At 48.3% G+C, this 20,538-nt stretch overlaps 2 protein-coding genes across 13 annotated transcripts; one reads left to right on the plus strand and one right to left on the minus strand.

The window, feature by feature from the left end:
• Positions 1–1,194: 1,194 nt before the first annotated feature.
• On the minus strand, positions 1,195–12,429 carry CYB561A3 (cytochrome b561 family member A3). 5 transcript variants are annotated; one of them, XM_068555330.1, is made up of 8 exons: positions 12,414–12,429; positions 11,326–11,383; positions 9,154–9,261; positions 7,923–8,121; positions 4,944–5,152; positions 4,133–4,287; positions 3,242–3,398; positions 1,195–2,587 (listed from the first exon to the last, which is right to left on the minus strand). In XM_068555330.1, exons 4-8 carry the CDS (start codon positions 8,104–8,106, stop codon positions 2,564–2,566), a joined length of 729 nt encoding a protein of 242 aa, XP_068411431.1. In that variant the 5' UTR covers positions 8,107–8,121; positions 9,154–9,261; positions 11,326–11,383; positions 12,414–12,429; the 3' UTR covers positions 1,195–2,563. The 5 variants fall into 5 exon arrangements, with proteins under 5 accessions (XP_068411431.1, XP_068411432.1, XP_068411429.1 ...); XM_068555331.1 differs by lacking the exon at positions 12,414–12,429 and adding an exon at positions 11,710–12,018; XM_068555328.1 differs by lacking the exon at positions 12,414–12,429 and adding an exon at positions 11,534–11,695.
• TMEM138 (transmembrane protein 138) lies at positions 12,040–19,509 on the plus strand. 8 transcript variants are annotated; one of them, XM_068555336.1, is made up of 5 exons: positions 12,040–12,249; positions 13,804–14,068; positions 15,255–15,426; positions 16,738–16,813; positions 17,086–19,509. In XM_068555336.1, exons 2-5 carry the CDS (start codon positions 13,941–13,943, stop codon positions 17,196–17,198), a joined length of 489 nt encoding a protein of 162 aa, XP_068411437.1. In that variant the 5' UTR covers positions 12,040–12,249; positions 13,804–13,940; the 3' UTR covers positions 17,199–19,509. The 8 variants fall into 8 exon arrangements, with proteins under 8 accessions (XP_068411437.1, XP_068411436.1, XP_068411438.1 ...); XM_068555335.1 differs by having other exon boundaries at positions 12,040–12,226; XM_068555337.1 differs by having other exon boundaries at positions 12,040–12,226; positions 13,807–14,068.
• Positions 19,510–20,538: the final 1,029 nt, after the last annotated feature.

Consider the following 20,538-nt stretch of genomic DNA (forward strand, 5'->3'; position numbering starts at 1 on the left):
CTGAGACCTCACCCCACCACTGAAATGCTCATCTCCCATCTCCTACCGCCTGAGACCCAAAGGCAGGGTCTGTGCAGCTGGGCCAGCTCCACTGGGGTCCCCATTCCTGTGCTTCCAATGCACACACACCTGATGGGTGTGCTTTTCTCAGCACTAGACCAACAGAATTCACTGATTCTTCAGGAATCAAATGGGCAAGCGGGTCTCCAAAAGGAAAAGAAATCACCATATTCTAAGGCTCAGCGGTAGAACAGAAACTGTGCCCAGGCCAGCCCATGGGTCTCTCTAGAGCCATCACTGATGGCCCCTGGGAGAGCAGGAGGGGCTGCTGAGTCTACGGGGTGTCTGGTGGAGACCGCACGGTGCACACCTGGCCCATACTTGGCGCAGGGGGGCGGTTAAAGGCACTGGCATGGATTCACTTTAGACATAGATACGACTTCGAATCCTGGTTCTGCTTCAGACTAGCTACATAAACTCAGGCCTATTATTTAGCCTCTTAGGATCTGTAAAATCCGAATGGTGCCCACCTCATGGGCACGTGGAAAGGATTCAAACGAACTGGTGAAGATAAAGGCCTCAGCAGTCCAGGTGCTTACTCACTGGGAGTTACCAGTATCACCAATACATGCATCCAACTCCTTGAGTCGTCTGCTTCACCACCAGGTGGCCTCAGCTCATCACACTTGGAAGGGGGCCACCACTTACTTTGCCCAAACTTGGCTGCAGGCTTCCTCAACCCCTCGGCTTCCCTTTTTCTGCCCAGGGTCCCCTGTCCATCAGCCACACCACAGGTCCCTGACCACAAGGCACAGTTATCAGTGTGCACAGATGCACACACCCAGCAGCTGGGAAGGAAACTGGCATCAGGCACCTGGACTGTGGATCCCAACTCTGCCATTTCCTGGCTGGGTGACCTTGGGCAAGTCACTTACCCTTTTTGAGTGTTGTGTTTCAGATTATGAAATAGGAAACATCTCCTTCCTTGTAAGATAATCAAGTGCTCAAGGGCCATTCACTATTAAAGACACGCACACGAACCAAGAGTCACATGCGATTCCAAGAAGACAGTCATGCGGTTCTTTGGTGTCTTCAGGTCTGCCCATTTCCAGGTCTGAGGGTCAGAACTAGCCCGAGGCTTTTGCAAGTTGCCCAGAGCTCACTTAACCACAGTGTCATTTCAGCAGAGAAGGCTTTGATTCTTAAAAACACGTTTAATGAAAATCAAGCTTCGTAAGTGAAATGCCTACTCATGTGGAAAGAGGGGGAGCTGGTCCTATGACCAAGGTGCCTGGCACTCATCCCAGTGGCTTTTGAGGGCTTCAGCCACTTGAGAAGTTCTGTCATAGTCCTCCTGCCAGCATCTGGCCATGTGGGTGGGGTGGACAGTCAGCCTCATGGCCCCTGCCAGGGAGTAAGGCCCACTCGGGACCCCAGGTGTCATGCTGCTTGTCACCTAAGCACAGCAGTATGGAGCCTGGGACCTGGCAGGGCTTGTTTGGAGAGGGCAGTGCCAACACTTAGGAGAGGAGCAAGACGCCACCACAGTCTCATCGGAAGAGCAGCGGCACACTCTGGCATCACACCCGAGACTGGGCGTGCCAGGCACGTAGCCATCGTGGGGGCAAGTGAGGCACTTGGACGCTCAGTGAGGAACGCCTCTGGAGGTGGCCTAGCTCCCAGGGCTCTGCTGGGTACAATGCACCACGACTTTGGCACGTTTCATGGCAAGCTGGAGAGTGAAAATAGCTGAGCAAGTGCCCTGCCGAGAGAGCAAGGTTGAACCTGCCCGGGGACAGGCAGGCAAGCCTGGACCCGATGAGGGAAAGGAAAGGAGGCTCGAGGCACCCCTGCTGCTCCGTGGGACAGGCTGTTCGTGGGAGAGCAGGTTACCAGGGCTCATAAGGCTGTCTGACAGCCCGTCCGTCATAGGGAAGGGCCGGGATCCAGGCCCCAGTTGTAGCAGCAGCTAGAAGGGCACATACAACACACGTCGACACAGAGTGCAGCGACGGGAAACAACAGCGAGCGGCCAGCTCCTCAGCTTCCCCTCTGCAGAAGCAGCTCTGCCGTTCTCCCCTGTCCTTCCATCGCCTCACCGTGTTCCCGCCCAGCCTCATGTCCAGATGGGCTGGAGGGAGGTAACAGAGCAGATGAAGCCTGGCCCGGGGCAGCGGCCTAAACTTCAAGGGAAAGCCGAGGAAGCATCGGCTCCCTCACTTTTCACGGTATGGATTGCACTTGATTCCCAGGTCATCTGCGCTCTCGGGATTCTCTACCACATCCCTAGGGGTGCGAGGGGAGATGAGCTTGACTTCATACGAGCAGGAGCGGCGTGAGCAGCCAGGGCAAGGAGGGCCTGGGGTAAACGAACAACCTGAGAAGTCAGTGCCAAGAAGAGGTGGAGAAGCCAAAGACACCAAGGAAAGCATGTGGGCAGCAAGCTGTGGAGAGAGCAGGTCCACCACAGAGGCGAGGGGAGACTGGAACAGAGCCCCAGGGAGAGCAGAGCTGAAGGAGTCCAGACCGCACCACTGACTGCTCCTGGCAGCCCCTTCCTGCTTCACTCCCCGCCGTGCAACAGGGCCTGGGAAGACAGGCAGGTGCACGCAGGTTAATGGCATAAAGTCAAAATGGCCCCTGACCTGCAGGAGTCACGCCAGGCCTGAAATGCTCAGACCCCAACCTGCAGGGCGAGTCCCAGCCCATGCCACCACACCTTTCAGAGAAGCTCCGAAGTCCCCTCAGCCAATACAACCCCATCTCACCATGTCCCTCAGGTGCCTGCGTGGCCAAGAACAGGCAAAACCTGCTCCAAGCACTCAAATTGTCACCAAGCACCCACTAGATAAGCTCCCATCCCACTAGATGAGCCCTAAAGCTGAAGAAGTAGAAATTACCATACCCCCCTCATCATGCTCAAGCCCGTCCTTGGAGAAGATAAGGCTACACTTCCCCTCATGAAACCACAGCAATTTGGGGAGGGGAGTAACCCCCATCCTTTCCCAGTGGACAGGCCCCCAGCAGCCTGAGCCTAAGCAGCTGCACTTGCTGCAACGGCCAGGAGGTGCTGGGTTGATACCGGTGCTCCCCATCAGCCGGCCTAACCCCACCTTCAAGCAACTTGGTTTCCCACCACGTTACTGGGTTGGTCTTCCTGGCAAAGCCCAAGTCTTTACTGGGTGACCCTTCCCTAGACCCGGCCTACCCCAACCTGGAACGGGAGACCAAAACCCCATACCTGTCTTTCGGCCTGCATCCCCAACTCTGGGCGTTTCCAAGACGAAGCCAGTAGGATATAGAGCACCAGCAGCCCGAAGACCACCACCAGCATCCCAGAGCAGTTGGCAAAGACAGCCTCACTGGGCAGGCTGGAGTACGAGTTGGTGCCATTTTTCCTGAGGATGACAAAACAATGTGGGCGCTCAAGAAACTTTTCTACCTGTTTTTGCCCAATGAGAGACTCAGTGCCGCTAACAGAGGATGAGAAAAGCCTCCCAGGACCTGCTGTGACCTGGAATATTAACATACTTTCCAAGTCTCTGCCATGACAAGTGTCTGCAGAATGCTTTTTCCCTGTGAGGAAGGTAAAGCTTCCAGACATGAAATGAACTTGTCCAGAGTTACATAACTAGGAAATGGCACAGCCAAGATCTATACCCAGGTCTGACCTCAAATCTTGTTTGCTTTTCAGTGCACCCCCACTACTTCAAAGAACGGAGAATGGTAGTGGTTAGGCATGCAGGCTCTAGTCCTAACACAAAGCTCTGCCACTTACTGGCTGTGTGCCCTTAGGTGCATTACTAAACCTCTCTGTGCCTCTGTTCCCTAATGTATAAGTGGCAATGACAACAAATGTTGTAGGGCAGTTAGAGGATTAAATTTAAGATGTTTAGAATAGTTTCTGCCACAGACTAGGTTCTAAATCACTTTGATGCTGGGTAAGTATTTGCTGACCAGTTTACCAATCTCAGCCTAAAGAAAGACCAATTCCATTAACCTTCCAGATCAGGAATGAGCCCCATCCCAAAAGCTTTCCTCCCTTGGATGGGTCCTATGATCATCGAGTGCATCTTCTGAAGACCCTATTCCTTCCCCTCCACCTTAGAGTTGGGGGCCCCGTCCCACTCACAGACTGAAGAAAAGCTTCTCATTAATGCCGGAAATGACAGATGCAATGGCCAGAGAGAGAATGGAGGCTCCAAAGAAGACATGGATGGGTTTAAGGAGGCTGCGCAGCTGCACGGACGCCCAGGGCAGCAGGAAGACCGCAAAGCCCAAGGACCACTGTGGACACAGGAAGTACCTGATTGTACTGTGTGTGACCAAAGGCACGCCAGGTCATCCCACCCACCAGTGCCTCCTACCCATCAGTGAACCTTTGCCCTTCTCTCCCAGCTCAAACCTCCCACCAGGCATTGCCCCAGCACCACACCTAGCCTCCTCACTGGGGTCTGCTTGTCTTACACAAAGGAATGTAGGAATGTTACCTACATGAAATGCTTAGCTATCCCCAGTCTCCCGCAAACCCAGCCATCCTTGTTTGTCTCTGCTTCCTTCCTGTCCTGGCTCACAAAACTCCTCATTTGTACAGGGCTGACATCAGAATACGGATACTACTTCTAGAATTGCTTCTGGTTCACAGAAAGCGGGGAGAGAAGAGGGCGGAAAAGATGATTTAGTCAGTGTGGTGCGTGCTGTGACAGAGTTAGCTTAGAGCGCTCCAGCACCACAGGTGGGCCGTGTGAGGGGTACAAGCAGGAACAGGGTGAATTCGGGAACCACCAATCTCCCACAGCCCTTCAAGCTGCCGATCCTACAGGATGTGCCCTGCAAGACCGTCTCCAGCCAGTAAGCACAAGGGATATTTGGTGCTGATGCAAGTGAAGCCCCAACCAGAGCTGGCAGCTGTGGGAATCCAAAGGAGAACAGAGAGTACCCACCTGACAGGCGAAGAGGAAGACGGTGGTGATGCCCAGCCAGCTGTGCAGGGAGTAGAGATTGGGGATCTTTCTCTGGTTGTGGAAGTCAAAGACGGCGTGCAGCCCCAGTACAGTCAGGATGAAGGCCAGCAGGTGCATGGCTGCGTGGCCGAATTTCCAGGGCAGCTTGGGCCCTACCCATGACTGGGGCAGGCGGTAGACCAGCGATGCTGTAGGAGAGAGAGCAGTCCCAGGGCGCGGCCTCTTCCCCTGTGCTCACCCGTGCACTAGGGGAATTACCCTGCCGTGATCCCAGACAGCCTCCCAACAAGAGAAGAAGGAAATGCTAGGACGTCAGTGTCAGCTCCTCAGCATCTTCCATCCTTGCGTCATTTCTGGTACAGCCATCAGCCATGAAGTGGGGAGAGGAGGGACCATGATAAAGGGGAGGAGCAGGAGGAGGGACAAACTAGGCGTCTGGGATTAGCAGATACAAACTACTATATATAAAAGAAACAGGTCCCTACTGTATAGCACAGGCAACTATATTCAATATCTTGTAATAAGCTATAATGGAAAAGAATCTGAAAATATATACATATATATGTGTATATACATATATATATATACACACACACACATATATATATATCTGAATCACTTTGCTGTACACCAGAAAACACAACACTGTAAATCAACTATACTTCAATTTAAGAAAGGTCGGGGGGGTAGAACAGGTTTCATGGACTTGCCATTCTGTCATAACAATAATAAATGCCACTTGTATACAGTTTTACAGGTTGAAAAGCAATGTCACATTCATTATTTCATCTAACCAAATGAATTCTCAAAACTGAAGTGAGTTGTCAAGGACACGGGCTTTAAGGTTAGATAACCGAGGTCCAAATCCAGTTTCTTCCTCTCAGCTATTTGGCATCTTTCTAAATCTCAGTTTCCTCATCTGTAAAATGGAGGCAACAATAGAGCCCGCCTCACAAGCTTCCTGTAAGAACAAAAATGGGAGGATGTATCCAAAGTACACGGGGTAAGCTGCTATTATCAATGTCATCATTATTCCCATTTTACAGGTGGAGAAAATGAGACTCACCTGGGCCCCAAGGCCTGCCTCTGAATGCATGGGGCAAGGATGGGTCTGGCAGGAGTAAGAAGATCCCTCAGGTAAGGACCTGACTGTGCCACGAGAGGCTTCAGCGTCCTGCTCGCTAGAGCAAGGGCTGGCGGACTGCCGCTCACAGGCCGGGTCCAGCCCGCTGCCAATCTTTGTGAATAAAGTGTTTTTACTCCATATGACTAAACATCGTTTATTGAAAAGAACATCTTGTCCCACAGCTCTGCAGAGCTACCTTTCCTCACTTGTCTATTCACTTATCACTACCACACTTTTTTTTTTAATTGGAATACAGTTGATTTACAATGTTGTATTAGTTCCAGGTGTACAGCGAAGTGAGTCAGTTATACATTTATATATATCCACTATTTTTTAGATTCTGTTCCCATATAGGCCATTACAGAGTATTGAGCAGAGTTCCCTGTGCTATACAGTAGGTCCCACGCTGTCTTAATTACAGTAGCTTTATAATAAACCTGAATAGATGGGAGAGTAAGCCCTCCAACTCTGCTCTTTTTCAAAACCTTCTTGACTAATCTTGGCCCTTTGCATTTCAAGATAATTCAGTCTGATTGTCAGTTTTCACAAAAATAAGCACTGAGACCTTGGGGTTGAAATTAACCTACAAAACGATTTCAGGAGAATTTACATCTTTACAATGTTTAGTCTTCCAATCCACTTACACAGTAGTATATCCCTCCATTTATTTAGGGCTTCTTTAATTTCAATACAGTTTTATATTTTTCTCTGTAGAAACCTTATATGGCTTTTGTTAGATTTATGCCTAGGTAATTAATGCATATGGATGCTATTATCAAATTATATTTGATATTAAATAATACTTTAAATAACATTAATTTTAAAAATTTTACTTATTTTTTCCCAGTTTTATTGAGATATAACTGACATACAGCACTGCATAAGTTTGTGTAGAGCGTAATGGTCTGCCTTACATACATCATGGAATGATTACCACAATAAGTTTAGTGAACACCCATCTTCTTATATAGATACAAAATTTAAAAAATAGAAAAAAACTTTTTTCTTGTGATAAAAACTCTTTGGATTTACTCTCTTAACAGCTTTCATATATAACATACAGCAGGGTTCATTATATTTATCATGTTGTACATTACATCCCTAGTACTTATTTATCTTAAAACTGGAGGTTTGTACCTTTTGACTGCCTTCATCCAATTCCCCCTCCCCCCACCCCGGTAACCATAAATCTGATATCTTTTACTATGAGTTTGTTTGTTTTTGAGGTATAATTGACCTACAGCACTATGTTACTTCCTGTTACACAACATAGTCATTCAATGTTTCTGTACATTTCAAAGTGATCACCATGATAGGTCTAGTTATGATCATCACCATACAAAGATATTACATAATTATTGGCCACATTCCCTACACTCTACCTGTGCCTCATTTGTTTTGCAACTGGAAGTCCGTACCTCTTGCTCTCCCTCACCTATTTCTCTCCTCCCCCCACCACTATAAATAAAGTTTTATCAGAACACAGCTACACGTTTCCGTGTTGTCCATGGCTGCTCTCACAACACAGCAGCAGAGCTGAGTAGTTGCAACACAGATCATAGGGCTTGCAAAGCCTAAAGTATTTACTGTCTGGCCTTTAACAGGAAAAGTCCGCCAACCCCTGTCCAAGAGTATCCATGAAGCTACCCTTCTCAGATGCTCCCGTTTGCACGACTTCTTCCTCCAAATGACACCTGGGCCCCAAAACAACCCACCCCACCCCACCCCCATAGCCCTGAACCCGACAGTAACACAGGCCAGGATGGAGAGGGACAGCACTGCCCTGTACGGTCCCAGGCCACACCATGTCTCCTCTGCTGACCTGTACTCACCAGCACTGTAGACCACCACCATGCCCGTAACCATGAGCACCGGATGCCAGTTGAACATGAGCATGGTGCCATCCCAGGCAAAGCCACCTTGCCAGTACCGCATCCAATAGATGGTGGAGAGGATGCACATCGAGCCCAGGGAGCACAGCACCATGACAGACAGATAAAACCATCCCACAGCCATTCTGATCAAGCACTCCTAGAGGAAGCAGAAATCACACGTCCCTGTTGGCTCGGGTGCACCCCACACGCAGGCTAAAGGAGGTAACATTGACCTTGCTCTTGGCCGGAAGGGTGGTTCCCCTGCCCTCAGCGTGGGCACTGTCCCATGAAGCCTTGATGGCTGGGTGAACCCAATCTCTGGTTATGAACAATGAGTGAGGCCCCGCCCCAGCACCTGGCAGCATACAGTGCAGCCAGCTTGGGCCTAGGGCTGGCCCTAGAGAGAGGCCTCCTCTGCTGTGGCTGGATGCCAAGGCTCTAGATGCAGAGCCCTAGGATGCGTCTCCCCTCACAGGACCAGAAGGTAAAGAATTATAACCCCACTCCCCATGAAAAGAAAGGACAGAAATCAAAATCCAGGCTAGATCACACAAATGCCCAGGCCTTCAGTTCTAACGTAAGGAGGCAAAAATCACAATCTTCACACTACTATTAGGCCACTTGGGAGAAAGTGCTATAGGATCCCACTTCTGCAGCAAAGTTCTTCCCCAGACTGTGACCTCTATGGGCTAATCCTCCCATTGGGAGGTAAGGTGGGGTCTTCAGAGTCCCCATTCGCCACACCTTTAATTGAGCAAAAGCCCCCCAGCTGTCTCCAGACCTGAAACTTCTGCTTTCTCTTCTCTGGGGAAAGTCCAGAGGAGAAAAGAGGAAGCAAGAACTCATGATCTAGAAAGCAAGAGTTTATCTTGAGGTTTCCACGTGTACCTGATAAACTCAGAAACCAACTCTGGTTTCAGGCATGGTGAATGCCTAGCCCCCTAAGCAGCTGCTCTTAAAAGCCAGGCAAGTGGGCGTGAGTTGGCAGGCAGTCTGCAAAGCCACAGGACGCCCCTGCTTTCAGCATGGGCACAGCTCTCAAGACAGGCACACTGCCCCGTGGACTCAGGCCAAGAAGCTGACACAGTGGCTTCCTGCAGTTGAGGTCCCTCAATCTGAACCAGCTAACAGAGAAGACGCCCCTGAAATCACCAAGAACTCCCAAGGAGATAAAACACTTGACCCTCACCTTTATACCTAGTTGCAGGCTGACAGAGTGGTGGCCTGGACTCCAATTCTTATGCTCTGAGGCTCCTTGAGCAAATCACTTAACATTTGTAGGACTCAGTCTTCTCATCTGAAAGAAAGCCATGGCAGTAGGATGTAACTTACTGAAAGGCAGCTATGAGCAGACACCACACCAGAACCTTACACACATGATCCCATCTACTCATCTTGACAACCCCGTGAGGAGTTATCCCCATTTTACAGATGAGGAAACTAAGGCTCAGACAGATTAAATAGGACCCAGTAAGTGGGCAGGGAGTTTCAAACCCTTGTCTGTTCGGTTTCAAAGCCCATGTTTTTAATTTGACCACAGGTTGTCAGAGGGTCGAGAAAATGTATGTAAGCACATTGTGAGAGTACAGTATTATAATCTTCTTAGTATTGTTACAGCATTTCATCCTAACGACTAACAAAAACCTCAAGCTCATGGCCCCCATGGCTGCCCAGGCCTCTCAGTGGCCCCAATTCCATGTCGTGCCAGCTCTCTCCATGCCAGGTGTCCACCTAACCACAAACAGATGCTGAGCTCTCACAAAGAGATCCAAGGTGGCAGTAATCTCTGAGAAAGCAAGATCTGAGGTCTGGGGGGAAAAATAAGCTTCCAAGAGGTTGGAGGGAGAAAATCATGCCACCTGATTTCTGGAAGCTTTCTGCCTTAGCTACTGAGCTCAGAGATTTGCTACCCAGCCTCAGAGTTATCCCCTTAGTTCCTGTAAGGGCAGCGGAAGTTTCAGGTCACCAGAGGTTCAATCACCCCCGCAGTGAGAGTCAGCACAAAGGAGCTCTCGGTCAGCAGGCTCCATCCACTGAATAATATCTACTTTTATTTTTTTTTCCCCTTTGCAGAGGAAAAAAGAAAATATAATCCAAAAGGGACCACATCTACCCCCCTAGAAGAGGTCCTGGATTACTGCTCTGGGACAGACTTGGAAAAGACAATGGGGACACTTCCCTGACAGATGGCTGGAATGTTTTACCAACAGTACACAGACAAGCCCTCCCTCTGCTCGAAATAGAGAGCAAAAGGAGAGGAAAAGGAAGAATGCAGTGAAAATTGCAATCCAAATGCTAAAAATATCCTCTCATTTATTCCAAGAGAACAAGATGTGCTAAGATTTCAGGATGTGCCCACCAGTCCTATTCTGCCCTCACTTGTAGAGACGCATTCTAAGACAAAAGTCGGTGAACTCCTGTAAAGGGCCAGAATGGTAAATATTTTAGATTTTGCAGGCCATACGGTTTGTCACAACTATGTCATCAACTCTGCTGATGGATTGCAAGAGCAATCATAAATAATACCTTCACAAACGAACATGAGCTATGTTCAAAAAAACTTTATTTATGGACAATGAAATTTCAGTCTTTATATCATTTCCACATGTCACAAAATATCCTTTTCTTTTTTTTTTCAATCATTGAAAAATGTAAAAACCATTTAGGCCGGCCAGATTTGGCCTGTGGGTCATGTTTGTTGACCCTGATCTAAGGAGTCTACTCTCCAACCTAATACACTTCTCAATCCCTTAGCAAAAAGGATTCTCCCAGGCTGCACTAAAACAGATGAGGCCCTGGGGTAGGAAATGGGTATATCCTACTTGGCCCTAGCCTTAGGAAAAGGCTCTATTCCAAACCCTTTCACAGTTATTTAGAAGTGCAAATACATGAAGGAACAGGAAGTCTGTTTGTTGCTCCCACTTCTCAGATGAATGGTGCGGGCTTTAGGAATCCTGAGAACCAGATTTAGGGCTCAAGTCCTGAACTCTTATATTACGGATCAAAAATATTCGGCCCCAAAGAAGGAAAATGACTTGGCCACGGTGAGTGGCCGAGCTGGTACAAGGCTCCAGGTTCACTCCCCCTGTGCTCCAAGGACTCCTCACTTCCAAACGTAGCTTCCGTTAAGTCAGAGACTCAGGAGTGAGGGGCCCTAAATTCCACTCAGGAGGTAGATAAGCAAGGCCCTCCTTAGCACCAGAGTGATTACAGCCCCGCCCTTCGTACTACGCTCTGGTCGGCCTCAGGTGTCCAGAGAAGGGTTCCAGGAACCCGGGGACCGATCCCTGACTCCTCCTCCGGGACCAAGAACTCTTGGTCCCAGCTAACCTTGGGTGCAAATTAAGGCGAGGGGCTCCACCTGCTGACTGCGACTTCCGAAGAGCTTCTGTGCTTTCCAAAGAGCTTCCTTCCACCACCTGTGGAAGGAAGGGCACAGAGAACGATGTCCATTTCCTAAAAGAGAAAACTGAGGCCGAGCGAGGGGTCGCGACAGCGCGAAGCGAGGCAGTAGCAGAGCCAGCACTCGAACCCAGGTCCCTGAACTCCCAGCCCGGGCTCTTTCTCACCCCCGAACCACAGTGGAACGCAGGGGTACTGTGGTCTCCAAGACCCGCCTCTTGCCACCCGGCGCCGGACCCGCCGCTCCCGAGGCTCCTGGGAGATGGAGTGAGAGACTCTCAGAAACGCCCGCTATCACCAGTCACAGCCGCTCTACAGCCAACTACCGGGGCCGCTCCATCACCTTATAGGCTTATAGCACTTCCGGTCGCGCGCGCGCCCGCGCGCGGCCGCCTGGGAAATGAAGTCCAGAGCCGCGGGGTCGCTGGCTGACAAGGTGCTGACACTAATTCCAGTTCCTCCGCGGGCGTTTCTTCCCCAAGCCCGGGCTTCCAGGGACCAGGAACGCCGTCACGGATCGGTCCTGTCCCTCATCCCCACCCCCTCGATTCCCTAGAAGCGGAAATGTTCGGGCCGACGCGAAGCCTCTGGCCAGGGGCTGGCCCTAGGGGCGGGAGGCCTTGGCCCGCAACTGGGAGCCCTGGAACAGGGCTCAGCGACGCTGAGAGAGGGGCGGGCCCAGGCATACGGGGGCCCAAACATGGCGACCGGGCGGGCCATAGAGCGGGGAGAAAAAGCCGAGGACAAGCGGGTAGCACGGCGCAGACGGAGCCCGCGTCAGCCATCTACTTCCGGAATTTAAAACCGGTTTCCGGAAGCCAGGACGGTGTCCCCGTGACAACCGACGTTGGGCCTTCTAGGTGAGAGGGCTGAGGAGGAGTGGGTAAGGTGGCCAGAAGTCGGAATTTTGTTAATTGCTTTGGTTTTGGTTTTTTTGCTAAGGCAGCCCTATTTTAAAGTGGATTAGGAAGGGTGAGGAAAATTACTCAGGGGACAGAGAGAACGCGGCGGATAGCGGTGGACAAACTGCGAAGACCGCTTCATTACCTTGGGAATTACCGCTGCCCTAACCCGAGGTGATGGTCATCCTTCCCGTAGAGATGGCGGTGGGCGGCTCTAGATAACGGATCCTCACAGCAGCCTTCTGTGGTGGCCTGTGAAGTAGTAGTTAAGAGCACGGGCTTTGTTTTCACACCTAGTTGTGAATCCTGGCTCTCCTCCCCTGCAACATGGAGGAACGACTTGAACTCTGACCCTGTGTCCTTGCCTGTAGAATGAGGATAATTCTTTCCCACCTTGCAGAGTAGTTGCGAGGATTAAAGGAAATTGTCTTGGTTGACAAATTTATCATGGTGCCGGTATGTAGGTGATAGCTGTCGATATTATTTGATGAATAAGGAGACTCGGTTCAGAGAAAAGCACCTTCGTACATCCACTACAGTGGGACTTCTCCATCAGGTGAGATGGACGAGGTTCCGCAGCTTCTCAGAGCCTCTCTGTAAAGCGGGGTAATAAGCGTAAGAACGGCTACTTCTCAAGATGGGTGTAGGATTAAATAAGGAAATGAATATGAAGAGTTTGTAAACTAACATTTTACCGATGTTAATTTCTGTAACACTTCGAAGCATTCTGAAATTTGTTTATAGATTTGATCCAGCTGGAGGGGGTCACAGGACACCCCCAAAGCAGCTTCTGGGTCTTGGAATAAATGAAAATAAAAGCCCAGCTCCCCTTACCTGGTGCCACTGTGTTGCTACCATAATCGTAAACGTTAGGAGAAACTATTTCCTCTCAGCTTTTTCTGCCTACACCACTTCCCACTTGTCCTATGCCAGCGTTTGTTTTTCCCGCCTAGTTACATATAAACCTGTCAGTTATGTAAGAGGCAGCTTTGTGCAATAGTTAAGAGCACAGGCTCTGGACCAAGACTGCCTAGATCTGAATGCTAGCTCTGCCACTTATTAGCAATGTGAACTTGGACAAATTATTTTACCTCCCTGGGCCTCAATTGTCCCCTCTGTAAAATGGGGAGAGTAATAGTGTGCCTTCTACCTCAAGGGTTATTGAGAGATTTAAGTAATGTTAGTGCTTAGGATTGTAAGCAATATTGTAAGTGATATACAAAGGTTTTGCTGCTGCGGTTAGTAATAGAATTCGTATTGTTACGTGACCAGACAGTCACTGTGTGTAGTATCTCTAGATTCCGTTGGACTCAAAAGTGTTTAGAAAGAGCTCTACATTTAGAGGGTTCCAGGCATGGAAAAAGGTTTGAGGGTGAGGGTCCCTGGAAGGAGTGACTAGTTGGGGTTTTTTTTGTTGTTGTTGGTTTTGTTCATTGACGTATCCCAAGCACCTAGAATGGTGCCTGGCACATAATAAGTCCTCGGTAAATATGTATTAATGAATTTCTAACCTTTTTTTTTTTTTTTGGCATCAGTAGGCCCTTGTCTGAGAGCAAGAGAAACAGCTCTGATTCTGAGGAACCATAGCTTCTCCCTCAGTGCCTGGGAGAGTACCAGGACTGCTTTCTGGGAACTGTGGAATGTGCCCTTGGGGGCCCAAGATAGAAGGAAGATGCTACAGACCAGTAACTATAGCCTGGTGCTCTCCCTGCAGTTCCTGCTGCTGTCCTATGACCTCTTTGTCAATTCCTTCTCGGAGCTACTCCGAATGGCTCCTGTCATACAGCTGGTGCTCTTCATGTAAGTTCAGTGGGTGGGACAGCTCAACCCAAGCAGTCTGAAGTCCCCGACAATCATAATTTAGCATTTTAAAGTTATTAATAGAGAAATATCAGGGAGAATATAATTGCACTTTGTCCTGGGTGCTCCATGGTCCATAGACATGTCGTGGTCCATAGACATGGGCCTGTTCTGATACACTTCTAACAAGGGTTTGGGACACAGGGAGCAGTGCACGTTGAAAATGAGGGCCAGATTGCTTACACTGTCGTTGTCTCCATCTTCGAGCAGAAATATTGTCTTATAGTGCCATGAAAGAGGGTTACAAAATGTCAGGTAAAAAGGGTAATCAGGGACTTCCCTGGCGGTCCACTGGTTAGGACTCGGGGTCTTCACTGCTGTGGCCCCAGGTAAGGATAATCATATTAATAACACATACGCATCCCATAGGATGGAAGCTACTGGCACTTTCCCTCCACAGTGATTTTTAGTCTCCATGAGGCAAGTTCTAAACAGAAAACCACAGTCTTAGACACTGTCTTCCTTCACTCAGCAAGTGTTCATCAGCCTGCCAGTGTTCTAGTTGCAGTGGTGAACCTGACAAGTTCTTCCTTTGATGAAGTTTCCATTCTAGTGGAGAGAGACAACAAATACATTTTAAAAAGTAAAAAAGATAATTTCAAATAGTAATAAATGTTATACAATGGATACAAAGTACCTGGGGTGGGGAGGGAAAGGCTACTTTAGGTAGTGGGGTGAAAGAAAAGTCTTTTTGAAGAGGGGACATTTGCACTGAGACATGAAGGGCACTAAGGCAGCCAGGCGTGCACAGATGAGGGAAAGTGCATTGCTGTCTTGCTAGAGGAAAACATCTGACAGGACCAGGTTATGTGACAGACAGGGCTGGCATTTTCTGGATACAGGGAGGCAACTAGCTGCTTCTCACAGGTGCCTGGGAGGTTTGTTGAGTTGGGAGTGTCAGCAGGAAAGCCTTGTCCATAGACTGCCACTCAACTGATGGCGCCAGCGGGTAGTTTTAGCTTCGTGTCATTCGGGGTCCAAAACCCAAACTACCTCTGGGGGGGTTTCAGAGGACTATATATAACAAGGAAGGACAGACTCCATGGTGTCCCTTAGGGCTCAGGGCTGGCTCTTGGGTCCTCCCCAGGCCTCCATTCGGCTGTCCTTTTGTTTTCTGTGTCTGCAGCATCCAGGATATTGCAGTCCTCTTCAACATCATCATCATTTTCCTCATGTTCTTCAACACCTTCGTCTTCCAGGCTGGCCTGGTCAACCTCCTCTTCCATAAGTTCAAAGGGACCATCATCCTGACAGCTGTGTACTTCGCCCTCAGCATCTCCCTTCATGTCTGGGTCATGGTAAGAGTGAGGCACTGAATCCTTAAAGGGCTAGGAATGCTTTTCTGTGGGAACCCAGAATCTCTGGATGTTTATATCTCACAGAGTCCTTGATAAGAAACAGGTGAAATGAATGTGGTCCAGCCTGAAGCTAGACACATGAGAATTTCATAAGGCACTTTTATCCAACCTTATATGTTGAAGAATAGCCTTATCCAAGAGTCCAGGGACACTTCTGGAACATTCAATTCACTTTTGCCCCAAAAGGCCTGCCAGGGCTAAAACAGGAAGTTGAATCTGTTTCATCGTTAGCTGTTTGGGCAGGTGAGTGTTGGTACAGCACATTCTTAGGCATCAGTGTGCCATGGGAAATAGCCAGGCAGGAGTGCCGCTGGCCCTTTAGTGCTGCATGCCCTCTGATGCATCCCCATCACTTACGCTAGGAGAACCGACCCCCAAGATGCCTCCCTTTGGTTCTAACATAGGCCTCAGAGCAGATCCAGTTTTCATGGTTTCGGATTTGTTTTTTGTTGTTGTTGTTGTTTTGGCCACGTGGCATGGCTTGTGGGATCTTAGTTCCCTGAGCAGGGATTGAACCCCTGCCCCCTGCAGCGGAAGCACAGAGTCCTAACCACTGGACCGCCAGGGAATTCCCTCAGATTTCTTCTGCCTCACAAATTCTTCCATCCCTTTGGGTATCTCATGTGCTTCTCACGTACTCATTTTATGGAACATATTAAAACCTCAGGGTTCTCTAGTCATTTCTTTTCTAAAGGTACCTTCTCAGACCAAACATCCCGTTAGGTTGCCCTTGTGATTCCACAGAGAGAATCACAGGGAGCTCACAGGGAAGAAGCAGAGCAGTGCCGAAATCTCAAGGTGCTTCCCGGAGAGGATTGTCTCTGCTCTGGTTCCTGGGGCCAAAATAGTCCTGGCTTTGTACTGTGAAGCTGTTAATCTGATTAAGCCCTGAGTGCACCAAGCCTTTATCTGACAGGAACTGAGCCTGAGATTTCCAAGGCAAGACAGTGACCATACTGAACTCCTGAGATAATGTGTATCATTTCTCCTCGGCAAAGGCTACAGGATGAAAGGGAATAAATGGCTTAGTTCAAAGTTCCTCCCTCAGAGTTACAAGAATTTTCCCTCTGTAGCAAAAAAAGGGAACTTGAGGTTCCTTTGAGAAGCACTCCTCGGGCTTGTGGAAAGAAAGAACGGGGGTGAGATTAGCCTGATATTAAACCAGGTGGCATCTCTGCAGCTAACCAAGTTGGAGATGTGAGGGCCTCATCTAGCCATTCACATTTCTCTGTGTACTCATGTCTCCTTCAGAACTTACGCTGGAAAAACTCCAACCGCTTTGTCTGGACAGATGGACTTCAAACGTTATTTGTATTCCAGAGACTAGGTAAGGACCAGAGCATCCTCAGGCCTCACTTTGGTCCCACCTGTGGCTCTGGCAGCCAGGGCCTTGATCCTGGCTTCCCAGCCCATCACAACCAGCGTGGGATGAGTGGGACAGCCACACCAAGAACAGGGGCGACCACTGCCCTCTGCCCTTTCTGGGAGTCACTGGGAAATCATGAAGCAGGGCCCCTCAGCCTCGTCCGGTTATGTTCTTACCCGGAAACAAATACTCAGGAGCATCCCTGAGGCTTCTTTTCTGTTTATTATCCACAGCGGCAGTGTTATACTGTTACTTCTACAAACAGACAGCTGTGAGACTGGGTGATCCTCGCTTCTACCAGGACTCCTTATGGCTGCGCAAGGAGTTCATGCAAGTCCGAAGGTGACCACTTCTTGTCACACTGATGGATGCCTTTCCTTCCTGACAGAAGCCACATCTGGGGCTCTGCAGAGGGGGTGGTCAGCCCTGTACACTAGGAAGCAGCTTGACATTTCTAGGACAGGCCCAGGCCAGTTGTGTTCAGCAGTTGAGAAGGAAGATCCGCCCTCTAGCAAATTAAAGTGTTCCCTAATACAGACTCCCGTACACCATCCCTTCCCGGCCTCCTGCCGCAGCTCTGCCCCCTTTCCTTTCCTGTTCTCTACCCCTCTTCCTCACAGAGGGCTCTGTGGCTTTATCCTGGGGAAGCTTTCCACTGAGCCCCGTACAGGAGGAGCTCCCAGCCCCTGTTCCGTTTGCACTACACACTGATGACTGAAGGATGCAAAGAGTGACTTTTCTGGGCTCCTGACTGACCACACCTCAGACATTTAGATTTTATACCCAAGGTACTTTTTCTACATTTTATAAATAGGAAGTAAATTCTTTCCCATGAATGATGGAGTCTCTGCCTCGCTAGATCTCTTCGTGGTTAAGAGGCATGCCAAGTCCCAGCCTTAGCATCTACTCGGTCCAGTGGCAGATTGAGCCACAGAGCAGATACGGATAATTACTGAATCCCACTGTAAGTACAAGATGAAATTCAGGATGTAATTTGATGCCCCACGCCCATCCCTGGAGTTCCAGACTTCTGTGTTTTATTCATCTCTCCCCCGTCAGAGCCCTAAGTTGCCCTCAGAAGAGTAAAAATGTTCCCTAGACTCTTTTGGCAAAAGAAATTTAAAAGTTTGTGTGCCCATAGTATCAGTTTTCTACTGCCAGAATAATGTTGTGTAACAGACCCAGCACCAAACTTAAGTGGCATATAACAGTAAGCAGTTCCGTGGCTCTTGAGTCGGGGTTCAGCTGATCTGTCTGGGTTTGGGTAATTTTTGCTGGGCTTGCACATGTGTCTGTGGTCAGCTGTGGGTCAGCCAGGCAGGTGTGATCTTGAGATCCTTGATTCTTGGCTAACTTAGGCTGGCCTCAGCTGGAATGACTCTGCTTCACATGACATCCTCCAGCAGACTTGCCTGGGTCTGTTTACAGACAGTGGCAGGGGAGCTGGAGAACAAGCCCTAGGGTGCAATCCCATTTCAAGCCTCTACTTGTATCGTGTCTCCAGACTCCCATAGGTCAAAGCAAGTCATGTGACTGAGCCCAGTGTCTGGTAAAATGCTACAAAGTTTCCTGGCAAAAGACATGGATACAAAAAAAAAAAAAAAAAAAAGACATGGATACAGAGAGGGCCATTAATTCAGTCAGTCTACCCCCCTGAGAAAGTTGCTCTGTGAAACTTATTATTTGGAGATACTCTAGCCCAGGAGTTGGCAAACTTTCTGTAAAAGGCCAAATAGTAAATATTTTAGATTTTGAGGGCTGTGTGGCCTCTGTTGCAATTACTCAACTCCAACACCTTGTAGCACGAAAGCAGCCAGAGATGATACATAAATGACTGACCTGTGTCACAAAATATTTTTCTTTTGTTTTTTTTTTCAACCATGTGAAAATGTAAATTTAATCTTGATTTGAAGACCATACAAAACAGGCTAGATTTGCCCGCAGGCCATGGTATGCTGACCCCTGGTTTAGAAGGCTAGAATGAAGTTCTGGGGAAAGAGAGACTAGTTAATCAGCCATGCTGTCCAAATTTATCACATATTTTTTAAAAAAGGTACAGCGTTCAAAGAAAATACCTAAGATCCCATATCCTGTAATTGGAAGAAGCGATCTAAAAAGTCCTAACAAAGCTACTGTCTATACTTAACTATACCTTCATCTGCACAGAAAAAATGACAATAGCCCAATTTTTAAAATATTTTCATAAAAGCCCTTAATATGAATATCATAATCTCCTTTGTTCATCACAATCCCTGAAAGATAGGCAATTTTCTGTGTCCCAAAAGGAATCAGGGCTAGGCCGTTCTCTTTAGTCTGCAGCTAGTGAGTACAACCAAATGCCTGTTTCCTCACTCACAGTATAAATGGCACTTTGTGGCCCTAGGAGTCTCGGGGCAGGGGTGGTGTTCCTTCCTTCCTCCCTCCTCCCTCCCTCCCTCTCTTCCTTTCTTTCTTTTCCTTAATAGTTAATATATTCATGTGATACAAAATTCAAGTTATAAAAAGGTTTATGCAGTTTTTCTTCCCACGGCTATATCTCAACCACCGAGTTCCTTCTCCCTCCCCTCCTTGACAATCTACATTTACTTACATACCTCTTATAGACAATAGGACATTTCAGAAACATTTTTACAAAAGAAATAAATTGCCATATCCAACCCCAGTTATTTATTTCAAATCTTTGACAGTATGTATTCATATTTTATACACAGTTGTGATTATGGGGAATAAGCCATAACATAGTTTGCTTTTTTTTTTTTCCACTTAGCAGTAGGAATATATTTTTAAGTTGTGATATAAATTGACTGCTTGGGGACAGTCAGTTTTCAAAGATCAGAGGAAGAAAATAAACACTTTAAAAAAGTGCTTAGAGACTTTTAGTAGCATGGAGTTGCTTCTGGCTGCCCAATGCTCTACTCAAGAACTAGAAAAACCAGATAAAATATAAAAATTGTCTTTATAAAAGGCCTTAGAGAATTGCTGAAGCAAAGAGGATTAAAGGGCCTAAAATTTTGAAGTAGAGCGAATCATAGAGACGTGAGCTGACAGTTTGCAGCACATTTTCCCCTGGGAGCATTTGCTGACTCTGGGTTTGAGCAAGAGTCTGAGAATCCAAGCATTGCCCAGACAAGAGGGTTGCAGCCGGGGACCAGAGAAGCCAGCTGAGCTTAGTGCTCTCATGACACTGCAGGAACAAAGCTGGGGACTGGAAGAGCCTTAAAAACAACACATTTTCTGTTCAAGATACTTACCAAATTCTGAAGCTGTGTAGGGCCAGAGGCTATGGAAAGCTAAGCCTCAAACCTCTGAAAAGCAGAATGGAATTTTTGGCAGGCTTACTGTGCTGATGATTAGAATTCAGGACCCACCAGGGGGAGGGGACTGGTAAACACACAGGGCTTTCAGTTGCAAGCTCAGGGGGGCTCCTTACTAGGAACAAGGTGAAACAGACTGAGGCTTATCAAACTCACAGTGTAGCCGCAGACCATGTAGTCCCTGAGTGGATTAAGGTGATCGGCCCCCATTCTATTTGCGTAGCAGAGGAAAGAGCGGAAGAAAAAACATCTAGAGATGCTCTGATTTTTTTATACACAATTTCTGGATCTAATAAAAATTGCTAGCAAGTCAAGAGATATTATTTGAAACCAGAGCAAAAGTAGGAAATAGAAACAGGTGAGCCAAATATT

The sequence above is a fragment of the Eschrichtius robustus genome, chromosome 11 (assembly GCF_028021215.1).
Source record: "Eschrichtius robustus isolate mEscRob2 chromosome 11, mEscRob2.pri, whole genome shotgun sequence".
In the NCBI taxonomy this organism is placed as follows: Eukaryota; Metazoa; Chordata; class Mammalia; order Artiodactyla; family Eschrichtiidae; genus Eschrichtius; species Eschrichtius robustus.

Coding starts and splice junctions, on each gene's coding strand:
- CYB561A3 (XM_068555330.1), bottom strand. CDS start 8,106: ATGGCTGTGGGATGGTTTTATCTGTCTGTCATGGTGCTGTGCTCCCTG. Junction 5,153..7,922: donor GGTGGTGGTCTACAGTGCTG/GTGAGTACAGGT, acceptor TCTCTCCTACAG/CATCGCTGGTCTACCGCCTG. Junction 2,588..3,241: donor GGATGCAGGCCGAAAGACAG/GTATGGGGTTTT, acceptor CTGTCTTCCCAG/GCCCTGTTGCACGGCGGGGA.
- TMEM138 (XM_068555336.1), top strand. CDS start 13,941: ATGCTACAGACCAGTAACTATAGCCTGGTGCTCTCCCTGCAGTTCCTG. Junction 14,069..15,254: donor ATACAGCTGGTGCTCTTCAT/GTAAGTTCAGTG, acceptor CTGTGTCTGCAG/CATCCAGGATATTGCAGTCC. Junction 15,427..16,737: donor CCCTTCATGTCTGGGTCATG/GTAAGAGTGAGG, acceptor TGTCTCCTTCAG/AACTTACGCTGGAAAAACTC.